This window comes from Corythoichthys intestinalis, chromosome 7, assembly GCF_030265065.1.
Source record: "Corythoichthys intestinalis isolate RoL2023-P3 chromosome 7, ASM3026506v1, whole genome shotgun sequence".
Taxonomy (NCBI): domain Eukaryota; kingdom Metazoa; phylum Chordata; class Actinopteri; order Syngnathiformes; family Syngnathidae; genus Corythoichthys; species Corythoichthys intestinalis.
In genome coordinates this window covers 10,307,779-10,327,496 of record NC_080401.1, presented here as the reverse complement: position 1 = coordinate 10,327,496, position 19,718 = coordinate 10,307,779, and the positions used below count along the sequence as shown (strand labels likewise).

Below are 19,718 nucleotides of genomic sequence, written 5' to 3'. Positions count from 1 at the left end.
AGGAGTGTCTCAAGGGTGATTTGGTCAAGGATTCAAGGTAATTATTGTATAAAATAGCACCATGCATGCACTTTGAAATGCTGTGGCAAAAAAATAAATGGGGAAAAAAATTAGCATAACTTTGGCTTGAAATATTTACGTAAAATGATTGATAACTGCCTGTTTTTTTGTTTTGTTTTTTTTTGCTTTTAACCAAGAATCTAGACAGTTTTATGTTTATATCTATAGAAATTCTGGGATTTACGCATTTATTTACGCAAACTTTCAACTTAAAAAGCTCTTTGTTTTGTCATGGCTGCCATGTTGTATCCATACACAATAGCTTAACTTTATATTTAAATGATCAGGTAATTTTCGGCCAACTGCCCGTTTTTCTGCCCAAAAAAATTTGGGGACATTTCTTCATCCATACAATTTCTGTTTAGCATTTTACGCATTTTATGTAACATTTCAATCTAAAAACAACAAGGGCCAGATAGCATGCAAGACGTGCTGAGGCAATAGTAACATCGGAATGAAACCTAAATAACTTATGATTGTATACAGAACAATGAAAATCTTGCTTTTGTTGAGTAAAATTAAGAGGATTCTTTCCTCGAGTATTACATTTCAGATGTGAAAATTCAGTGATTTATTAGCTGTTGAAAACAAAAAAACAAGTCTCAATTTCGGGCAAAAACTTCTATGTTAAATATAGGTATTGATCCTGAAAATATACGTGATTATCTCTGCATTTGGTGATTTTTGTGCATCCAGCGTAAAATTTGAGAATTTTATAGCCATTTTAAGTTTTGTTATACTTATTTTTTTTTTAAATAATCAGGATTTTATCAGGGCACGACTGATTTTTTTTTTTTATGTCGCTGTTCATGGAGACTCGTATGCCTTAGGGAGTTGCCAGTTTTGGTTTTAGGTCACTAGCAGCTTTGGTTTTGAAAATATTTGAACTTTAAGTTTTTAAAAATAGGCCCTCTACAGATCGGCCTCGAGACCCGTGTCCTGTCAACTGATAGTGAAGTCTATGCACAACCAACTAATTTGAAACACCTGAGAAACTGGTTGAGCCTTAAAATGGATGGCAAAAGGGGTGTGCTTAATACAATCAAATGAAATCAATTTGACACAACATTTTACATTTTTTACACACGCAGCCTAAAAAGTAAAACCAAACACATGCTCTGGAGACACACCACACGTCTTTCAGAGTAAATCATTACAACAACACTATTAGCAAAGGTTCTACAGTACTGGTAGTAACCATTTGTTAGGCAGTGACCATGGTAAATAGTGCCTATTAGGATCTGGTGTCCACATACTGTATACAGGCTAATTAAAATTGGTCTACAGTTGGAGCCTACATGACCCAAAATGTGAGGTCCATATATGAGCACACCAGGTCTCAATTATAATTGCTGGTCTATAAAACTTGTATTATTATTAATAATTATTTATATACACATACATATACACACACACACACACACACACACATATATACATATATATACACACACACACACACACACACACACATATACTTTTTTTTTTTTTTTTAAATAAATAAACCATAGGCTGTATAACATTTAAACGAGGAAACAAATTCACTCTGGTCATTGCCGCCAGTAACTCAAAAAAAAAAAAAAAAAAAAAGTCAATGGCAGGCAATGAGTCAAATACAATACGACAGTAAGACATAGGACAGATGACAAATTCCCATGTTTCAGTGCCATTAATGGCGCTAGATGTCAAATTCATTTTGACTCTCATAAACTGGGTTGGACGCACTAGCTGGCTAGTTGGACGTCCATCAACAGCAGCCAATGAGTTAAATGAGTATCCTACAAAGGGTTAATATTAGAGGATAAATCTGGAGTTAAAAAAAAAAAAACTGCACTATTCTTTCATTTTGCACAAGCTTGCAGGACACAAATATATTAGCATGACTATCTACAATACAAATGCGTTTTGTGTTGTTAGTTTAAATGTTATCGTGTCACACAAAAAATGAACTGGTGAAGAATAAGCCTTGAGCAAACGCAAGGTGTGCAGTGAAACTAGCAGTCAGTCACCAGTTACCTGGCTGCCTTTCTTCAGGCAGACGAATACGACGCCGTCGACTACGATTACGACGCTGAGGTTGAGCTTCAGAGTCATCTAAGAGTAGCGAGAGGGATTTGGGGCAAAACAAGGGATTCAAGCTACGGATTTGGTCTGTGCTTCTTGATTTCAAGTAAAGCAGTAGGCTAAGCAACTGAACTGAATCAAATGAGTGTAGAAAATCTAGACAGAAATAAGTACAGCATGTGGGAGCAAGTTCTCATTCCATAGTTTAAGACTTCTATACCTATTCCATTTTCACTCATAGAAGCGTTGTCCGATTCACTCATCCCATCCATCAGTGTGGTGTCCTCATCTGTTCGACGTCGGCGAGATTTTCGCTGGCGAGTCGCAAGCAAGTTGGACTCACTAGCATCTGTGTCGGCCGTCTGGTCTGTCTCAGTGTTTGTCTCTGTGTTGCCACCCCGAGGCCCTGCTGTAAAGTCATTGTTTTCAAAATAGAATTTTGGTTACCTTATCCAATTTCAAAGCGCATTCACCTGCGCTATTATTATATCCTCCTCTCCCTCGTCCTCCTCTTCCTCTGCCAGGTCCTGGTCTCCTGCGATTATCTCTCTGTGGACGCTGGCCTCTGTCCCTCTCCCTGCCAAGTCAGACAGCAAAATACATCCATTAATCCGAATGTCATCATAAGTCATCATAACTACACCGGGTTTCTACAATCAGCAAATCTCATGTCATACTTAACAACACTTTAATGCCCATGCCCAACTGCAGAGATTTTCACACACACAAACTGTAAATAAAGTTGTCCGATGATGACTTTTTAAACGATATCATCGGACTCCAAAAGTCCACTGTCAATATCAAACCAATACAGATATATGAAGTGGTGGACTTAACATGTTATGGCTAATTGTATTGTGATTACCCACTGGATACTTTAATAATGATAAATGTAACAACTTCAATGTTTTCCAATAAGCATTCTGTGAAAAATAACGTGCCATATAATTTCAGTGGAAGTTTTCTATATCAACACTTTATTAACTATTGTTGGAATCAAAATAGTGCAAATATCAGTTTTTGGATCAAGAGCAAGTGCCAATAAGGCACTGCCATATCACATATGGCTGACACAGTGCTTCTGGCTCAAAATAACAAAGGCACACAGCTTCAGTGCAGTGAATGAGGTATGCAATGAATTTATAATTCACTATTTTTCAATCATTTATTGTTCATTTAAATTTACACCATGAATGCAAATGCTCTGCTCACATAACACATCCCAAGCATCTTAGTTTGGAGACATCTAATGGTCAAAAAGCATAACTGCTGTGCTAAGCTGCGACCGCCAGTACAAAGGCGGATGGCTTCTACATTCACTTTGACGGCGTTTATCAGCCAATATGTTATCAGGGAGCTGTTCGCATCGGCTGTCTCATTACGCACTGAACTTATCTTCAGAATCTCTTTGATTGTCATTATACCAAAGTAGGAGAATGAAGCTTCTCCTTAACAGTGCAAAATATGTTCTCTTATCCCGTAATGATCTTAAATTGTTTTGTCCCGGCTACCCCATTATATCAGACAATAAGAAACAAAAAAAAAAAACTTTTTTTTTTTTAACCGTCGCATTTATATAGTTTTTAATGCCTCGAGCATTTAGTTTCATGCTTTTTAAGGCCTGAATTCTGACAAAATCAATTGAATGACAATGCTTTTTATTGACCAGCATAAAAGCTGCTACAGTCAGTAATGGTGAAGAAATTAGATGCTCGACTGAAGATGGTGAAATCTCACGTACCAAAAAATAGTAGAAGAGCAATTTATACAAATGGAACAGTACTCACCTCACTTGATCCTCAGTGGCTTGAGACCAATCACCGATTTCATCTCGACGCTCAGAGTCAGTCTCCGACGCATTGGAGTGCTCAGAGTTGGTGCCTGGCAGAATCACAAAGGCTGCGTTCAAACTGCAGGCATATCAGATTCCATTTGAATTCCTCCTCAAATCTGATTTTTAGGGCGGACTGTTCAAACTATTTTCAGCAAGTGTCCAAATCAGATCTGCGCCTGTTCACAATCGGCCACATTACTGACACTCCTTAAAGGTTGCTGTGGCAACGAAGGCATCATCCAGCATAGAGTGTCGTCCCAGAGAGTTAAATTCCGTTCAGACTGAGAAGCATCTTGTCCATATCTGATACAAAACTACCCTCTGAGGGAAGTTTCAACCAGTCTCGCAAAAATCTGATTTTGGTACTTTGGGACTGTTCAGACTACAAAAGAGCCATCCAGTTTCAATCTGGATGAGCTAAAAATAGGATTTTGGCTGCAAGTCTGTACAAGGCCAAAGTTTTTTCCAGTTCATTTGCTAGGATGTGCTTTGTTAGCTAATTGCACCAAAGGAATGCACATATCAGAATTAGATGACAAACATATCGTATTGAACAATAACATATGCAGTACTGTAAAAGTGTTAAATCGGTCTTCCCATTTGAAATTGTCCAACAATTAACGCAGACTTCAAGGTCCAAAAGGTTTTCAAATCTGTTCAAGTTTTCAATATGTTAATACTTTGAATAAAAAAGCAGTTTGTCTAATGGTTATTTTTTTTCTTTTTGTACTGCACGTCTTATTGATGGTTGACTTGGTCAAATGTCAAACTCAGAGCAAAGGTCTGCTTCTGTTTTTGTGTCACGAAGAGTGAGCTAGGCGATAGGCACTGATCATTGATCTTGTGTGAAAGAGGACATTAGATTTTTTTTTTTTCCCGTTGCGTTTTATTATCTCTTCTTCATTACAGGTATAACAGTTAGATTAGGTGTATGGAATGATTCAAATGTGTTTGGCTGTTTTATTCTGGTTTTACCCCAATTACAAAATTTAATGTGGCGTGTCAGTAGCGCTTGAAACGGATTAGGGCATTTACATGTAAAACGCTTCTCTATGGAATTTTCGGGTTAGGGGACTACTTCCGAAACCAATTAATATCGGAAGTAGAGGTACCACTGTATTGTTAAAACTTGTATTGCATATTTAACAAATTGTACATTAAAAAAATTAATAAAACGAAGTCGTGATGACAAACATTTAGGTACCTACCATATCCAGAATTGTAGCCGTGGCCTCTGCGCCCACGGCCTCGGTTGTTGTAGGAACGTCCAACATGAGATGAGGACGACGACACATTGGCACTGCCGTCTGTGTTATATGCCCCTCCTCCTCTCTCCCTGTCCCCAGGTCGGTGGCCTTGCGTAAGCTGACGCAACTGCTCATCAATCTGCATCCGCTCCAGACGAAGTTGCTCAACCTCCTAGTTGAATATAACACATCCGATGTATGCATTGGGATGAAAGGAAGTAGGGAAAAACATTTTTTTTTTTTTAAATGCATTTTGAAAAAGTTGCTCATTAGAAAATTAAGACACTATGGAACCGTTTCACATTTATACTCATCATACACACATCTACACATCCTGTGTGCCTTGTGCCACTTATTCTTAATCGTGCTAGGCTGCATCCCTGTGAGTTATCCCCAATATTTCTCAGCTCTTCCTCTAGCTGGTGGCTCTGCACAAGAAGCTCCATCATGTCCTACACAGTACAAAACCAATACAGCACAGGACATGCAAATAGCACAAGACGCACAATGCCAAAGGTATACAAAACAAAACCAAAAAGCAAAGAGCAAAAAGACCAGTAATACTGTCTAAGATATTTACATCAAATCCATTAAAATGTGCACACAACGTTCATACGAACCACGTAACATTAATCATTCGTTCATTTGTATTGGGGTTTTCTTTAACATGCAACAATTTCATCAAGGTTAGGTGATGCTCTGTTAGACACTTAGCAACATTCACAAAGCATAGTGGACGAGGTGAGCGATTATTAAGATTAACATCGAGACACAAATCCATATTAGTGCGTTTTTAACTAGGAATGCTGCATTCTATACCGGGCCAGTATCCACAAAATTTTTTTTTTTTTTTTTTTTTTTAAATTAATTCTTTATGTGCCAACGCACTTTAACATTTTCAATTCAATAAGCACGGTTTGTGTAACATGTGAGCCAGTACAAGCCATTGTCCCACAAGGGTGCCTGATATGATCTCTCAACTAAGTTCAACCGTCTAGTTATCAATAATAGTAATAGAAAGAAATAATTTCAATAAAAGTCAACATTTACCATGCTAAATAACTGCACTGTCCACGGAAAAACTACTACCTGATTAATGAGAAACAAAGGACACAAAATACCATGCCATTTTAAAACACCCAACAACATTCCGCAAAAAAAAAAAAAAGCGAAAACTGTGCCGAACTCTGGACATTTTATAATCCGATTAAAACAAGTAACGGTATTTTTGTGTGTGCGTGCATGCACGTAGTGGGTACTGGCACACATGCACACAGGCGTACCCCAAAAATTGGAGAGACGCCCCCAACGCTTAGGCACCCTGGCTTCTTCTTGTCCCTTATATATTCCTTTGTGGTGAAGACAAATCAACATTGACAAAGAGGCACTTGAAGCATTGCAAATCACAAAATCTTTACGGCAATTATAAAATATATTAAGTACAGTGGTACCTCGACATACGATCACTTGGACACACAATCTTTTCGACATCCGACGGAAAATTTGACTCGCCATTTGTTTCTACATCCGACATGCTCGAAATACGACGACATGACAGCACAGCAGATGAACGCACGGCGAATATTCTTGTGTGAGAAATCAACACAAAAGGTTTCAAAAAAAGTTGGTACAGGTGGTGAAACAAAGAAAAATGTCACGCTTACCTTTTAAATGGAGTTGCAAATTATAGAAAAATATGAGCGTGGGGTGCGCATCCGTGAACTGGCTCAAGAATATATCTCCACGGTCCTCCTCCGACCATCGTTCGCCAGTCTTTATAAGTTAAGCTGACAATTACTATTGTGGTAACATCGCCAAAGAAATCGTCAGCTTCGCCACGTTTTTATCATTTATTTCACAACTTATTCAACACAAAACGCCTACTGTCTGCCGCAATTGACGGTGTTCTCAAGAAAACATTGAAAGTGAAACTCTCAAGCTCTGCTCTGTCTCTGGTGCGTTCAGGTACAGCCAAAAAACGTCCGCCACATTTGAACCCGATTTGTTACATTATTACAGGAATTATCATTATTATTATTATGTTATTCAGTTGATAATTTATTTGTTTTGCTATGTGTAATTGCCATTTGTAATAGTCCCAGCAGTATTTTTTAAGGATTTAGTGTAGGTTTTTGGGCTTTGGAACGAATTAATGGCATTCTAATGTATTCCTATGGGAAAATCCTGCTTGACATACAACCATTTCGACTTACAAACAAGGCCCTAGAACGAATTAACTTAGTATGTAGAGATACCACTGTATAAGTATGTAACTACATTTTTACAGAGGTGAATCTGCAGTTACTAACACCGATGGATAAAATGGAATTGTATTTTTATAATTTATCGTTATAGTGACACATTTGGCAGGTTTTGTTATTGCTATAGACAGAGGAAATACTGTAATATTGCCAGTCGGGGTTAAAAAAAAAAAAAAAAAACGCATTTTGTGGACACCGGCTTCAAAACCAATTTGAAAAGATTCCATTAAAGGAATCCATACAAATCATATCACCTCAACTAATGTGTGTATCATAATACATGATTTTTAATTACTTGATGAAAAAAATGACAATGATTATGACAGTTTACCCCACACACACACATCATTTTGAATTGACATTAATACTGTAAATTTGTCCCAAATAGGAAACGCATCAAGTAAAGCTGCAACTAAGGTGTTCAATGTCAACACAAGCGGCACATATACGTATATATATTTTTGCACAAATATAAAGATATTTAATTATTTATTAGTACACTTGAGTGGTTTGACCTTTTAAAATAATACTAAAAAGGTCAAAGTCATTCTCTAGTATTTTGAACGGTCGAAATCACTCGTATTAGTTGAGAGGAGTGACTCATGCCTTGTGTTGGCTTTTCGTAAAAGGTTATTAATTACCGTATTTTTCAGACTATAAGTCACAGTTTTTTTTTTTTTTCATAGTTTGGCTGGGGGTGCGACTTAGTTGTTAAATTATTAACACATTATTGTATCATTTCACATGTTATTTTGGTGTTTTCGAGTGACACTGATTGTTTGGTAAACTTGTTAGTATGTTCTTTATGCTATATTATCTGAATCTTAATAGCTATGTTACGTTAATATACCGGCCACATTTGCACTTCGTTGTTCATGCATCATGGAACATTATCATACTGTACAGCATTCAGCATGTTGTATTATTCTATTATGTATTATGTATTCTATTGTATTATTTTAAATTGCCATTCAAGATGGCATATCTGTTCTATGTGTTGGATTTTATCAAGTAAATTTCCCCCAAAAATGAGACTTATACTCAGGTGCGACTTATATACGTTTTTTTCCTCTTCGTTGGGCATTTTATGGCTGATGCGACTTATACTCAGGTGCGACCTATAGTCCGAAAATAAGGTATTTAAAAAAAAAAAAATTAAAAAAAACTTGGGTTTTTTTTTTGTTATTGAACAATTCTTTCCTAATGCATTAACAGTCATTGGCTGATTACATTTCATATTTTTATCAACTGTTTTGTATTTGTACACCATTACTGTAGTTTGTGTTTGATGCTCAGTAAAGACATCACGGATTTCTTGATTCAGACATATGCTCCTCAGCATACTGTACAGCAGGGGTATCCAAGTCCGGTCCTCGAGAGCCCCTATCCAGCTTGTTTTCCATGTCTCCTTTAACACACCTGAATCAAATGATCAGCTCATCAGCAAACTCTGCAGGTGCCTGATAACGATGCTGATTATTTGATTTAGGTGTGATGGAGGAGGGAAACATGGAAAAGAAGCTGGATGGGGGCTACCCCATGTGTCAAGTTACTGAATAGCCTGGACTTTTAAGATGATATACCATTATATACTGTATTTCACCCAGCACTAATTGAATCAGTGCCACTGTGTTAACAGGGAATATGAAGGTCACAAACTAATGCACACATTCATGCTCTTACATTGAGGTATGAGATGTGGTACTCCAGCAAGACTTGGACATTTCCAATACTCTCCTTAGTTCCGACAAAGGTGAAGGGGACCATTCCCTGTGTCAACAAAACAAATCAAAAAACAATGTGCAGGTCAATATAAGGCAGCCAATGACAACAAATAGTTTTGGTAGGATTATTTATGCAATGGATAAAAATTCCATTTAGGTTTTTTTCCCCCCTTCTACTTTTTAAAGGGATCCACGGATGGAAAGACTTGTAGTTCTTAAAATATAAACGTTACTATGAGTTCAAATAATTTGGTATTGAAATCCCTTTAGATGTTTTCGTTTTCATAAAATTTGTAAAATTAGTTTAAGTAGTAGGTCGCCATTGTTGCAGACGTCGCAGGGTGGTGACGCTGCCGGGCTTCCAGAGTATGACCCTAGCGACATAAACATGTCATCTGTTCAACATTTTCAATTTAAACCAGAGAGGAACATTAATGAGCATGACAGCACTGTCGATATTTCACAAAACAAGCAGCAAAAGCAAAATGAACAGGAAAGACCGGATGAGATGTGACGACAGTGGGGGGGGGGGATTCTGCCAAAATGTGCTACACCGGCGAAATAACAGGCGAATTTGACAACCGACGCATTACGGTGCGCTTTTAGCTTGGTTTAGATCAGTACTTCTCAAATAGTGGGGCGCAGAGCGATGCCGGGGGGGCGCATGTGACCTCGGGAAACATGTTTTTTTTGTTTGTTTTTTTTTGCCGTACTGGAATAAAGTGTACTTGCACATCCACTCAGTAGGTGGCAGTGGCGCTCTCATTTTCAGAGTGCGCGCAGTATTTTTGAACTAAGGAAGAGCACGCAGCACACACAGACAACAGATAATGAAGAGCAGTGTGCTACCGCCGTTTTCGAAAGCCGTTTTCCGACCGGACTCACTCACGCAGCGACCCACTGTCTTGTCCGGTTCTCACGTCGCCGCCCGAGAAGTGCAATTTTCGGCTTGGGATCGTCACGACGACCGCCCTCACCTACGGTTCTACCTCGGCCGCCGTGAATGCGCTTTTTTCGTGCCGTTTGCCTTTTAGCTTTGACTTTTAATACAGTGGGTGATGATGAAAGACTACTGTTTACTGTGTCTAAAAATAATTATAGCAGACAGCCAGAAGCCAAATCAATTAAGACGCCACTTAAAGACATTAGACCCCAATCTCATTGTTAAGCCGCTTGATTTTTTCAGTGAAAACGTGCCGAATATTGCCATCAATCGTCCTGCTTTGTCAGTGTTACATCAGTAAGCCAGTGAGCATTGTTAGCATGCTCATTGCAAAATAACTCCACACCATTGCAAAGGAGGTAAATACTGTGAGCAGCAAAAATAAAAACTGTCCTGTCCAAGGACACTTTTTTTTTTTCTTTTATTCAGTTTTGTTTTTTCGGTCAAATTTTTTGGCATATTGTCCTCATGAGTGAATGTTTCTAATCAATTTTAATTTGTTATTATTTACTGATTTTTATTACATTTTATTATTCTGTATCAAATGGTCAAAAATGTACCTTGAGTGTATTTTTTAGTTTGGATGTGAATTTAAAAAAAAAAAAAATCAGGCAAATTGATGCACGTCAAGTCTTCTCTGTTACAAACAAAACAATGTTAATAAAGTTATACTTTATTATAAGTTGATCTATGTTACTTTTTTTCTTTATTAGAAAAAAAGGACTATGTTAGGCAGATGCGTATTTATAATAGTAATTTTATAGACAAATGATACTATTTACAGTGGCGGCAGAGAGTTTGGGGGGGCGCGAAACATTTACGTCTTCTTTGGGGGGGCGTGACAGAAAATAATTGAGAAGCACTGGTTTAGATGCATATAGACAGAACATACTAAAGATGCCTTCAGAAAATACTTAAAAACATAGTAATATCAAATAAGGGTGGTTTAAAGACTAATGCGGTAAACAAATCAACAATCTGCTTTAAAGCTTCAAGAAAACACTATGCTTAAAGTCTGAGAGGGAAATACATGCAAAAAGTATTTTGAGGCAATAAAATGGTAATAAAAGACTCGATAAAAACTCAAATAATAAGTACTAGCCGCTTTTAACCGATGGGCTCATTTGGTGAACGTCTCGCTGGGCAGAAGGAATTGCAGTAACCCGGTAGCATTCGTCGAGTGACAGTGACAATCTACGTCATCACCCCGAGCGGCCATAAAACATAGCGTCCTCCGGAGGTCAATACATGATTATTAAATTAATGGCAATATTTTGTGTGTTAATAATAACATTCTTTCGTAAAAGAGAACAATTGTGTTTTATTAGAGCCTTAAAGTCGTAGGTTCCCTGTAAGGAGAAAATAACAAAAGAGAACCTCAAAAAACAAAAAAATTCAATCCATTATGAGGCAATCATTGAGCTCATTGGCTGCCATTGATGGCACTAGATGTCCAATCCGTTTTGACTGGGAAGGGTGAATGAATGAATAAATGAATTTCAAAATGTATTGGACAGTTAGGAATGTCATTGGATTGAAGCATAAGCATTGAACCCCAGTCCTCCTTTAAATGAATTGGATGCCTATCATAGTTAATGGCAGGCAATGACTTAAATAAAAATAATAACAATTAACATTATTGTTGTATAAAATATTTGTATTTATTTATGAAAAAAAAATACATTAATGACTGAAAAAAATATAATTTGAGATCTATGTACACATATGTGGGTATCACTTTTTTTTTTTCCCATATAGGCCTCGCTTGTATTCCAAATGTTAATATTGTGGCCTAAGTAATCCAAAATGCGATGGCCACCTATGAGGTTCAGGGTTTTTACAGAATTAAGTTTTTTTTTGTATTGCTTTATTTAAAAAAATAAATAAATAAAAATAAATAAATAAATAAATAGTCCTTACCCTATAAAGGCCCTAAAAGATTAGTGCTGTCCTTCCTCTAATACAAAGTAATAACTTCACAAAGAACTTTTTCATAGGACAATCTATTGAATAACTAGTTTCTGGATTTCCTTTTTGCCAAAAACAACAACCACAACTAGGGCTGGGCGATATGGCCTTAAACATGTATCACGATAAATTGAGCAGATTTATCTCGATAACGATAAATGACGATAAATTCGCCCAAGCGGACTGTTATATAATTTGAAAATCTGAATCAATGCATGAAATACAGATTAACTATTTCTTGTTGATTTATTTACCAGCATTCAATTTGATATACTGTATTTAACAATTGTACATGCAGTCTAAACATTAAATTTATAAAAATTAGGGCTGTCAAAATTATCGCGTTAACTGGCGTTAATTAATTTTTTAATCACGTTAAAATATTTGACGCAATTAACGCACTTGCCCAGCTCAGACATATTTAAATGTCACTAGAGTGAAAGGCCCACCTGTTAATTGTGTTTTGCGGAGTTTTGCTGCCCTCTGCTGGCGTTTGGGTGCGACTGATTTTATAGTGTAAGTAATTATTGCCATCAACAATGGCGGGCTACTAGTTTATTTTTTGATTGAAAATTTAACAAATTTTATTAAAACGAAAACATTAAGAGGGGTTTTAATATAAAATTTCTATAGCTGATTTAGAACTGATTTATTGTTATAATAAACAAATACAGTCCTTATGTACCGCATGTTGAAAATATATATCCATCTTGCGTCTTATCTTTCCATTCCAACAATAATTTAGAGAAAAATATGGCATATTATATAGATGGTTTGAATTGCGATTAATTACGATTAATTAATTTTTAAGCTGTAATTAACTCGATTAAAAATTTTAATCGTTTGACAGCCCTAATAAAAATGTATTGTAAGCAATAAGAATTCAAGTATGAACATTTATAACAGCGTGTATGACTTGAACAATGTACACTGTCAAAATCAATATGCCTGTGCAAACATGTAATTGTAACACAAATGACTTGCAGCTTGAACAGTACACTTCAAAAAGACAACTTATTGTTAATGGCTGCTGTGATATAATTATTAAATACAAGTGTTTACTTTATGGTTTAAGGGCCCCCCCCCCCCAGTGCATTTTTTCATAAATGCACGCACAATAAAAATAGCTGGGGCCATTTCTCGGTCATTATAAGTTTCGCCGTTGGATTGTACTTTATGCAGAATTCTTTACCATCACAAAAGCTATCAGAGGAATCACACACACAGACAGATACAAAATAACGCCACATAGTAATTGTTAGATGCAGTCCGTGCCCAATCCACTCATTAAGTTCAGCCGTTTCGACAAGGTTAGAGCCTCTATCCGACTCCATAACGTTCATTTGTAGCGTTAGCCGCTAGCTAGCGTTAGCCTGGCTACCAGTAGAAAGCACTGAAAGCACCATCTCCGGAAATCGTGAGAACAAAGAAGGACAGCGGGTGAAAGCCCGTCTGGATGCCACCAAGAGTCTACTAAATGTCGGTTGAAAGTTTGGTGAACCTCCCTTAAGCCACACTCCATCACGTTTTGCTTGTAGCGTTAGCTGCTAGCGTTAGCTTACCGGGCTTTTGTTTGATTGGCTTCCTGATGATCACGTGACTCCCTACGTAAGCACATTCACTGCTTTCTTAAAGGGGAATGAACATAGACGAACAACACAGAATCAAAGCGGGATGAAAAGACTATTTTCTTGTTTTATTAATTTACCGAATTTACCGACATGGTCAAAATTACGTCGGTCATCGTTAAGAATTTCGGTGACGGTAAATTTTCGGTTTACCGCCCTGCTCTAACCACAACCATTTGAAATATTTTTTGAATCTGGAGAAAAAATGAAATCATAAAATCTATTGCCCAGGCCTATTTATATGGTTAGCTTAAAGCAGCTCACTTCTTGTCGGGGTTGCTTGTTGTCATTGTCTCCTTCTATTCTGACCCTCACCACTCCAGACTTGTCCACAATCTCCTGAATGACCTTTCCATTCTTGCCAATGACTTTACCTAAAGACAAAGCATAAAAACAATTACACATGTCTGTATTACAATATATGAGTGGCAGGTTGCCATTTAAGTAGTGCATCGACTAGGACAGTGTCTGCGTCAACTCATTCGCTGCCATTGACGGTGTTAGACATCCATTTCATTTTGACTGGGAGGGGTACATGAACAAACGTTCCAGTTTAAGTGGATTGGATGTGTGGTGATGTTAAGGCTGCAACTACTAATGGATTTAATCGGTAAAAATCGATTAATAAATTTGTTACCAACAATTTTGATTATCAATTTTTGGCCGGCAGCTATCTGCAGTCCCATTTGGGTCCTTGTATGTGAGGCTGCACGTGCGCCAGTGATTAGTGGAAGAGAGTTCACTGCTACATTCAGGTTGATTTACTGAATCAATATTCACAACGTGTTCAGAGTTTTAGATTGTCTTGTGCCCCCGTCAGAGGTGAGTAAATAAAGCCAATTGGATTGTTTTCTTTTTCTTGATGAGGAGTTACTACTTAGCATGGAGCACTAAGCTAGTTAGCGATTATGCTAATCAGTGTCTTAAGTGCCCATTTGTATTGTGTTTTGGTGAAGCATATTAGCAGTTGAGTTGTTAGACAAGTTGTCTCATTTCTTTTTTTAAGAAACCACACACATAAACCCATTCATATAACAGCTTAGTCTCTCCTTTCAACACAAACTTCATTCAAACTGTAAATTGTCACACAAGGGATTTAAAATTGGATTGTATTTATGAACAACTGTTGGGTGACGAAAACTGAATTGTTACACCCTGCCTGTTCCTTATTCGATTTTGTTGTTTAGTTTGTTTAAAGAAAATAAATCAGTCATTCACAATTTATATCAGTACTTTGCCTACATGAAAAACATGTAAATTAGCACTTTTTTAATCTGAATGAACAGGACTTGTGTCTGATTTGGGTGCTAACAAATTCTTTTTATGTTTTATACTCAGAACTACGGTAGCCGAAGGTTTCAGGCGAAATGCAAAGTTCAAACGCTTTGCAAAAAGAAAAACACGAACCCCAATTTCAAACACTTTGCAAAAGAAAAAAGCACAAATGTGAACTTCCACAACAAGATCCCCAATTCCAAAAGCACAATTGCAAATTGGCAAAAGCACGAACCCCAATTGCCACAGCGCGAATGCAAATAGCCAAAACACGACCGCAACAACAAACAACATCAAAACAGCAAGAAGCCCAAGAGGAAGACCCGGAAGTAGACTACATTTCACGGAAGTAGACATGAGAACTACAACTCCCACCCTCCTCCTGCTATCGTGTAACCACAACTAATCATTTCCACCGACGTACATCTCTACGGATTGTCACAAAGTTACACCCCCCCCCCCCCCCCAGACGCAAATTTATTTTAAAATGATGTCAATTGTTTGTGCTGCTGTCGTTTTATAGATATTTACAATTATTTTATAGGTAATATAGGTTATAGGTTTCTTTAATTAAACTGGCCGCAGCTAGGCTAAGGCTTAGCCTAGCTCCCGCAGCAATGGAGTGTACCAAATCGCGCAGGTACTTAAGAGATGGTCACCAAGCACATATAGCAATATTCAAAGTGTAAATGTGTGAGCGAATTCTGTAACTTATGTTTTCCAGCTATTTATGTGTGTGGAAATGATAAGTTGCGGTGGGCGGGAGTTGTAGTCCTCATGTCTACTTCCGTAAAATGTAGTCTACTTCCAGGGCTTCTTGCATTCGCCCTGTGGCAATTTGGGGTTCGCCCTGTGGCAATTTGGGGTTCGCCCTGTGGCAATTTGAAATCATGCTTTTGCAATGGCGTTACGCACACAGGCTATTTTTAGACCGTGACATCGCATCGTAAAGCGGAAGTAAAGCCGAAGTGGGACATTATAGACCCGCCCTCGCATAGACTCAACGTAATTAGTGCTACTTTTCTCCGGTAATCTTTCAAAAACGAACATGCCGATCACGCATTGCTTTTTTGGAACTTGTAGAAACGACTAGACATGACGACACATGAAGGATGTTTTCTTCATACGTTTCCGGAAACCAAAAACTAGGAAGGAAAAAATGTGAAGACCGAATCAACTTGCGCGGACTTTAACACCAGCTCGTCAAATCCATTCACGTTTCATATGCAGTAAACATAATGTTGGGTTGGCATGGTCTTTCAGAGGACAAAGAGGTAAGCCATTTTTATATTTTTAAATTATTTTTTTAGCGTAACGTTGTGCCGTACTGCCTCTGTCTGACAATGAATGACCTGAAAAGAATTACAATGGTATCTGACTGCCACTGTTACCATTTCTGTTATATATATATATAAAAACAACTTTAGTAAGGGGGAAGTGTAAATAAATTACAGGATTAAGATGTGTTATCAATGAAAAAATTAAAATTGTTCGTTGGCTGTCACTGAGTAGCATTTGCGATCGCTACACAAAGCTAACTAAATTACCCCCAAGAACGGTAAGAGACGTAGGACAACCAGAGGATATAAAAGACAGGGCTGATGGTAAAGGATAGCTTGTTGAAACAGGAGAATGTCATTGTCAGTCGCGTCGATAAAAAAGCAAAGGCTATGTTGAAACAGGAGAATGTCATAGTCAGTCGCGTCGATAAAAAAACTAAAGCTATGCTTAGGTCGGCTCGTTTTTTTTGTCTTTTTCAGCCTTCGACACTAAAGCCATCTCTTTAACTGAACATTTTTATGTTCTTCCACATCTTTGCCAGTCAATTTGGCACCAGGCACATCATTTTCGGAGAGAACTGGTAGGTTTAGCTCTGTAAACATCTCCTTCGTACACGATTTCCATTCATTTCCTATTAGGGACAAACGGTGGCTTGTCCCTACTTAGCAACAGTAGCTAATGTCATGAATATTAATGAGCGGAAGTGACGTGTTGCTTGCGGTACGCCATTGGGATTGTGTTGTGGCAGTTTGCATTCATTCTTTTTTGTTTTGCAAAGCGTTTAAAATTGGGGTTGTCGTTTTTTTCTTTTTGCAAAGTGTATGGACTTTGCATTTTGCATAACACCTCTCGGCCACAGTACAGAACCTTTATTAAAACTAACAAGTTTTATGTACTTAAAACAGTACAGTTGTAGACTACAGTTAAGTCAGGAAATAAATATTTTTGAAAGCAATAGTCATTCATGTTTGTCTTGTTACTTACAACATGCCTAAACAACTTCAAGTTAAATTGTGAAGATAACTGCAAAAAAGTTGACATTTGTACAATTAATCGTTTTAATTAATCGTCCGATTAACCGATTATGAAAATTATCGTTATTTGCATTCACAGCCAGTTCTGCTTTTTCAGGGGTAACACTTTATTTTCATTTTAAGGCGTTTAAAGGTCACTTCCTGTTCAGTATCCCGGTGATATCTAGCTATCAAGCTAGATATTATATATACAGTTGGGCAAATAAGTATTTAGTCAACCTCTAATTGTGCAAGTTGTCACACTTGAAAATATTAGCGAGGCCTGTAATTGTCAACATGGGTAAACCTCAACCATGAGAGACAGAATGTGGGGAAAAAAACAACAAAATCACATTGTTTGATTTCTCTAAAATTTGCAAATCAATGGTGAAATATAAGTGTTTAGTCAATATGTAATAATATGTACCCTTTGTTGGCAATAACGGACACCAAACATTTTCTGTAACTCTTCACAAGCTTTTCACACACTGTTGCTGGTATTTTGGCCCATTCCTCCATGCAGATCACCTCTAGAGCAGTGATTTTTGGGGGGGGCTGTTGCTGGGCTGGGCAACACGGACTGTCAACTCCCTCCACAAATTTTCTATTGTTAAGATCTGGAGACTGGCTAGGCCACTCCAGGACCTTGAAATGCTTCTTACAAAGCTACTCCTTTGTTGCCCTGGCTGTGTGTTTGGGATCATTGTCATGCTGAAAGACCCAGCCACGTCTCATCTTCAATGACCTTGCTGATGAAAGGAGATTTTCACTCAAAATCTCTCGATACATGGCCCCATTCATTCTTTCCTTTAACAGATCAGTCGTCCTGGTGCCTTTGCAGAAAAATAGCCCCAAAGCATGAAGTTTCCACCCCCATGCTTCACAGTGGGTATGGTGTTCTTCGGATGCAATTCAGTATTCTTTCTCCTCTAAAAACGAGAACCTGTATTTCTACCAAAAAGTTCTATTTTGGTTATATCTGACCATAACACATTCTCTCAGTCCTCTTCTGGATCATCCAAATGCTCTCTAGCGAACCGCAGACGGGCCTGGACGTGTACTTTCTTTAGCATGGGGACACATCTGGCAATGCAGGATTTGAGTCCCTGGCGGCGCATTGTGTTACTGATAGTAGCCTTTGTTACTGTGGTCCCAGCTCTCTGAAGGTCATTCACTAGATCCCCCCGTGTGGTTCTGGGATTTTTGCTCACCGTTCTTGTTATCATTTTGACGCCACGGGGTGAGATCTTGCATGGAGCCCCAGATCGAGGGAGATTATCAGTGGTCTTGTACGTCTTCCATTTTCTAATAATTGCTCCCACAGTTGATTTCTTTTCACCAAGCCTTTACCTATTGCAGATTCAGTCTTCCCAGCCTGGTGCAGGTCTACAATTTTGTCTCTGGTGTCCTTCGACAGCACTTTGGTCTTGGCCATAGTGGAGGGTGACTGACTGAAGTTGTGGACAGGTGTCTTTTATACCGATAATGAGTTAAATCAGGTGCCATTAATACAGGTAACGAGTGGAGCCTCGTTAGAAGAAGTTAGAACTCTTTGACAGCCAGAAATCTTGTTTGTAGGTGACCAAACACTTATTTTCTACTCCAATTTGGAAATAAATCCTTTAAAAATCAAACAATGTGATTTTCTGTTTTTTTTTTCCACATTCTGTCTCTCAGGTTGAGGTTTACCCATGTTGACAATTACAGGCCTTTCTAATCTTTTCAAGTAGAAGAATTTGCACAATTGGTGGTTGACTAAATACTTATTTGCCCCACTGTGTGTGTGTGGGTGTGTGTGTATGTATATATATATATATTCATATATATATACATACATACACATATATATGGCGGAAAACACTCAGGTGATTTGAAGTTCCACTCTGAGACCCCCAATTTGACCAAAATTGTCCTATATGCATGTGTGATACATCATTGGAAAGCTCAAAATCTCAATTTTCCGGGGGAAGAAAAATTTTGAACAGGAGGGCATTTTTTTTGCCCCACTGTATAAGTGACAGAAAATCAACAGAAAAGGACCTGATGCCCCAAAATGAAGTCGTTGGCTTCCATTGACGGCCCATAGATGTCCAATCCGTTTGACGTGGGAGTGATTGCAGCAAATGAATAAACTTCCAATCGATTGGACATCTCCCAGTGATACTCAATTCACGGCACGTATTGTATCGATCCCTCCATATTTGTCCGTGGACAATAGGAGGGTTTGAACTAAATTTGTTAGTCAAAAGTATTAAAGACGCATATACAAAAAGCAGTTGAATACACATTTACAAAGATGTGTACATACCAACTAGGTTTCTTGGTACCTGGACAGAATCCTCCAGAAACTCTAGGAAGTTTCTTGCCTTCTTCACTGCTTCTGCTGTCTGAAACAAGAAACGGAGAGCTTAAATAAAATA

General features: G+C 37.9%; 1 protein-coding gene across 10 annotated transcripts in view; it reads right to left on the bottom strand.

Moving 5' to 3' along the window:
* The window catches only part of fxr1 (FMR1 autosomal homolog 1), a 48,332-nt gene that overhangs the window by 4,898 nt on the left and 23,716 nt on the right, over positions 1 to 19,718 (bottom strand). Inside the window, exons 9-16 of one of the 10 annotated variants that reach the window (XM_057841100.1) lie at positions 19,607 to 19,685; positions 13,989 to 14,103; positions 9,150 to 9,240; positions 5,167 to 5,377; positions 3,912 to 4,005; positions 2,598 to 2,701; positions 2,345 to 2,533; positions 2,077 to 2,154 (exon numbers count right to left, since the gene is read on the bottom strand). In XM_057841100.1, coding sequence (XP_057697083.1) covers positions 2,077 to 2,154; positions 2,345 to 2,533; positions 2,598 to 2,701; positions 3,912 to 4,005; positions 5,167 to 5,377; positions 9,150 to 9,240; positions 13,989 to 14,103; positions 19,607 to 19,685 — 961 coding nt within the window. Of the gene's footprint in view, positions 1 to 2,076; positions 2,155 to 2,344; positions 2,534 to 2,597; positions 2,702 to 3,911; positions 4,006 to 5,166; positions 5,378 to 9,149; positions 9,243 to 13,988; positions 14,104 to 19,606; positions 19,686 to 19,718 lie in introns of all 10 variants that reach the window. The other 9 variants (XM_057841102.1, XM_057841104.1, XM_057841101.1 and 6 more) reach the window with 9 other exon arrangements.